Source organism: Gavialis gangeticus, unplaced genomic scaffold, assembly GCF_001723915.1.
Source record: "Gavialis gangeticus isolate Ggan-Ray unplaced genomic scaffold, GavGan_comp1, whole genome shotgun sequence".
NCBI classification, from domain to species: domain Eukaryota; kingdom Metazoa; phylum Chordata; order Crocodylia; family Gavialidae; genus Gavialis; species Gavialis gangeticus.
In genome coordinates, this window is record NW_017728980.1 from 9,306,273 (window position 1) to 9,311,038 (window position 4,766).

General features: G+C 45.6%; 1 protein-coding gene across 1 annotated transcript in view; it reads right to left on the minus strand.

Moving 5' to 3' along the window:
- Positions 1-395: 395 nt before the first annotated feature.
- Positions 396-4,766, minus strand: part of THYN1 (thymocyte nuclear protein 1) — a 10,867-nt gene continuing 6,496 nt past the window's right edge. Inside the window, exons 3-8 of the mRNA XM_019509612.1 lie at positions 3,885-4,105; positions 3,150-3,218; positions 2,250-2,342; positions 1,568-1,663; positions 757-907; positions 396-633 (exon numbers count right to left, since the gene is read on the minus strand). Coding sequence (XP_019365157.1) covers positions 590-633; positions 757-907; positions 1,568-1,663; positions 2,250-2,342; positions 3,150-3,218; positions 3,885-4,105 — 674 coding nt within the window. The 3' untranslated portion in view covers positions 396-589. The remainder of the gene's footprint in view (positions 634-756; positions 908-1,567; positions 1,664-2,249; positions 2,343-3,149; positions 3,219-3,884; positions 4,106-4,766) is intronic.

Below are 4,766 nucleotides of genomic sequence, written 5' to 3' on the forward strand. Positions count from 1 at the left end.
TTTCCTTGGCCCTACTTTTGTAGGATGAAGAGCAAGTCCTTTAGTAAAGTAATTAACTCTAATCACTAGATCAGCATGAGGATTCCACTTTGCCTCTATTTTAAAGCTCTAGAGGCTATTAAGGATTTGAAGTCCACCTTGCAGCAGCTCACCTCCTGAAGAGTTTCAATTTTGGACATACATTTTGCAAGTCACAGCAACGCAGACTTGAGACCGACACTGGCCTTTGCAGAACTTTGTACATCTGACACACGGAAAGGTCTTCACCAAGACTGGAGGGAGCAGTGTCATCTTGGCATCAGGAACAGTAAAAGCCACCAGTCAAGTCAAGCCCTTCTGCTCTGTCTGTAGATGTAAAGCTGCTAGTCTGTCCCCACCACTGACAAGTAGATGCATTCAACTTTAAAAAAGTTTTATTTAAAAAGAGCACTGTGCACCAAAATAAGCAATTATGCATATATCAGGCTTTGGTTTGCCAGGCAGTCTTTCCTCATGCCTGGGTCTGACGATAAGTTTGGGAGGGAGCGTTCTAGTTAAGGGAACACATTCATCTTGGCATCGATGGGACCCCATGCTGCAGTCAGTCTGCCTAGCGTGGCTTCTCCTCAAGGGTCAGGATGAATTCAAATTCCTCTGGGTGAAGCAGTAAGGGGCAAGGGGGGAGGAAAGTCAAACAACTTGCCAGTGACTAAACAAGGGCTCTCTCATCAGGGAGGAGTCACATCAATAACCCCAGTGTTAAGAAAATGTTCTTACCTTTAGTCAGGGGCTGGATGGAGAGCCTATGCCTGGAGAAGAGCAGCATGTTCTTTAGCGGACCTCCTGACTCTTTGTGTTCCTGGTGGTGAGCTTTGAGCTCAGACAGGGCAATGAAGCGTTTAGTCATCCGTACAAACTGGACATCCACCTGGGGCACGGGTAGAGATATGGGCAGTGAGGGAGTGAAGAAAGAAGGGGAGAACACCCCCCAGGCTTAATCTTCTCCTCATGTGGAGTTTGAGATAACCCTCCCCTACAGTTTCCTAGGCTTTAGACTGGACGGTCCTTCTAATGTAGACTTTAGACCGGGGGTCAGCAATGTTTTAGGGCAGTACCAAAAGCACCCACAACCTCAAACTTGACAGATGCTTGTGCGCCAGGGGTAGACAGTGGGGGAGGTATAAGTGGCCTAATCCTTGTTACAGCAGGGCCCTTCTCTGCCATCTGCCCCAAGGCATGCATGCCACACTCTGGGACCCATGCCAGGCGTTGCCTACCCTTGCTTTAGACCATTTAATCTGCTTCCTCCTACTGTACTCTGCAGCATGGAGGCTGTATCGATTTTGTTTTCAGGCACCAGGGTTTACCAGCCAGTTTCCAGATAAGGCTGTGAACTTCAGGAGACCAATCCTGGCCCCCTTTAGGATGGGGTGCAAAGCACAGCAAAAGAACAGGAAACAACTGGACTGACTTCTCATAGGAGAAGGGTGGTGCAAGTCTGCACCAGAGCTCTGACACAGCAGAGACCACTGTGATCTCCCTGGCATTCAAAACCAGCAGCGTGTCACTAAGTACAGCGCATAATTACCATGGACCATTTGGGTTTCTCTTTGGTGCTGGACGAATCGTAGTGAGGATCCTTCTCGTCAAATTGAGTGTGGTCAGGGTAAAACTCTTTCACAATCTAGAATGAATGGCCGACAATAAATATGACAAGGCTATAAGCTGATGCCCTTTCTGCCACAATAGGGAGGAAGGACCAATAAAAAGCCCTTCTTTACCTCTCCCTTATCTGCTTCTTCTAAAGTCCCAGTAACCTGGAACATAGATCTATTTCCACATGGGTAAACTAAGCAAGAGGTCTAAAGATTTTGCTTAAGGAAGCACACAGAACTGAGCCTAGAACTCTGCTTTATGGATTTCCCTGAGAAATGTGGGTTGCAAAAGCACATCTGAAGAAATGAAGGACCAGGGCTCAGGGATTTTAGTACCCTGCACTTCTCCTGATTAGTGTGCTCACTATGGACTTAGATGGACTCTGACTTGGCTACAAACACTGCACAATAGCACCAGCAGAATTTAGCCTTCTCTACTGTGAGAAGATGAAGGGCTTGGCTATGAACTGATGATGCCTAGGCTTGTTGCATCTCCAGTTAGGCTACTTGGACACTGTGACGGGACTAGGGCTAACAGGCTGGTATTTCCATTAGTTCAGCAGTGATTTTTTTTTTTTCCTTCATGGATGCATGGGATTGGAAAGAGGCTCTTACCTTGGTAATTCCAACAATCCCAGGGTCTTTGCAGTTGCTGTGATAGAAAAATGCTTCTTGCCCAAGTTTCATATCCCTCATGAAATTCCGTGCCTGTCAAAGAGTTAAACGAGAGATCATGGTATCTTGTAGCATCCTACACAGGTTACCAGGAACTGTCCCCATTAACTACTGAATGAAACAGGAAAAGAATAGAACTACTGGGTGTTATGGCAGGGGCCACTCATGCTTCAGTTGCTCATCCAGACTTTCCTAAAAGAGCCAACATGTTTTTTAAACCTGAACTTGGAGTATGAAGCAACAACAACAACAACAACAACATCTACTAAAAAAAGCAGCATCATGTTGACTTGGTGGGGAGAGGAAATCTGTTGGACAGAGCTCTGAAGATGCTTGTCACGGTACAGGCGGCCAAGCTGGCTTGCTTTATCAGGGAGAGAAGCTGTATGTAGATATTTCTTACCCACAAATGTTCTGAAATGGGAAACTGGGCAGAGATGAGGCACTGAAGTCATGTGGGCTGGGACTTGGCATGGAAATCTAAAAAGGAAGGGCAGGGCAGGGTTGCCGTTTTATTTGTACTGTAAGCTTGTTTCTGAGACCAGACTAAGGGCAGGGAGGGAGCAGAAGAGGAAGAAGTTGGGCAGTTTGTCAGAGCCTGAATATGCTCGACAGTAGAAGTTTAAGGTGATTAGCTGCATACATTCTTCCCAGAGTGCAGCAGCAGCAGACAAAACTGACGGTGTACACAGCAGGGAAGGCTTCTGGCACAACAGGTGGTTGGGGGAACAAATCATCCTTCAAAAATAAGTTTCTTGTGTTCTTGTTTCTAAAGTAATATATTAGTGACATGGTATTTACGAGCTGGGCCACATCTGGCACTTTATCATCACTCCTTACCTGGTAATTCCTGATCCCGTCCCAGCATGCTGTCTGGTTGGGTTCAGCCTTTAAGTCTTCAATGCTAAACTGTCCAACAAAATTAAGATGCTCATTAAAACCGAACAGTTGAAGCTAATGTGCAAGAGCCTTTCCTATTGTCTATGTATTTCCCATGTTCCTAGAGCATCTCATCATGGCGTTTGCTTCCCAAAGCATTTTGTTCCACTTGTGGCTTACAGAAGGAATGCTTTGGCAGTCTTGGGGAGTGAAGCAGGAGTGGGGCTATTGTATTGTTTCTGCTAGCCCAGCAGTTAATCTTTCATGGATTCTAGGGGCGAGACAGAGGCTCTTGCCCTACATTTCAGCAATCCCAGCCTCTCTGCAGTTACTGTGATAGGAAAAAAGGCCTTTTGATCAATCTTCAGATGTAATCCGACATTAAGCTTTTAACCTGCAGTAACAGGGAATCTAACTGGTTCAGCTTATGCCTTTACTCTTATGAGGTACATGCACAAAGTTAAATGCACACTGAACTATGTGGCATTGTTCCCAGAAAGAACGGTATTTGTGAGCGGCTAAGTGTTGAGAAGTGGGGAAGAAATTAAGCAATTTTGTTGTTGAAAATGAAGCCTGAAACCTTTGATCCCACAGTCAATAAAGTTCAGGTGCTGTCCCTCTGTTTAGCAGCTTTCACTCCTCTCCCAGCACCCTCTACCTCCTGCCCAAGCAAGCCTGGTGACTGTAAGTACTTACTTTCACATCTGCTCCCTTCTCGAACCTGCTCTCTGGCTCCGATTTCAGAAGCCAGTGGCTGTATGTCTGCTTGCTTCCCTGTCCACCAGAGCTGGCCTCCTTCTTGACAACCTTTCCTGAGCTTTTCTCTGCTGGTTTTGAACTCTCCATTGCAGACTGCATGGACTTCTCCTCCTCATGACTTTCATGCTTGGCTTGCTTAGTCTCAGACTTCTTTTTATCTTTAAAAGAAAGAAATTAGAGAAATACATGTAGAACACATTTTCTTTCTAATTTGGCAATGTCTGTAATCACTTGATTTGCATCCATGTAGGTCTGATACTTGATGTTACCTGAACAGAGTAGGAGAATGTGGGGGGAGTTCAAGACTCCAACTTTGGCTGACAAAAAGCACATAGGCTTGTAAGGTCCAATGTTTCTGGTATGTGTACAAAAGCAAGAAACAAAGCTCCCTCCCCACCATCAGACAGGTGTAATCTACCGATTGCCCGAAATGTTCTCATATTGTAAGAAAGCCAAGATAAGGATTAGCTTCCTCAGAAATCACAGCAAAACGCAGCAGAATCTACATTTAAGAGCTGGGAAACTAACTGCCGGGCACCAAGTTGAGCAAGTCAGCTGGCAAGTGAACAGAACCAGCCTCTGTCTCAAATTTTAATGATTTGTTTTGCAGCAATGCCTAGACACCACAAAGATATGTCCCATTGTGCAAGACCCTTGCTGATAAATCCTGTCCCACCGTATGCATCTACAACAGGGGTGTGCAATTATTTTGGGCCAAGGGCCGCTTACTGAGTTTTGGCAAGCCCTTGAGGGCTGCCTGATAGGCAGCCCAGGACAGATTAATATTAAATTTTTCTAAATTTTTTAGGGGCCCCACAG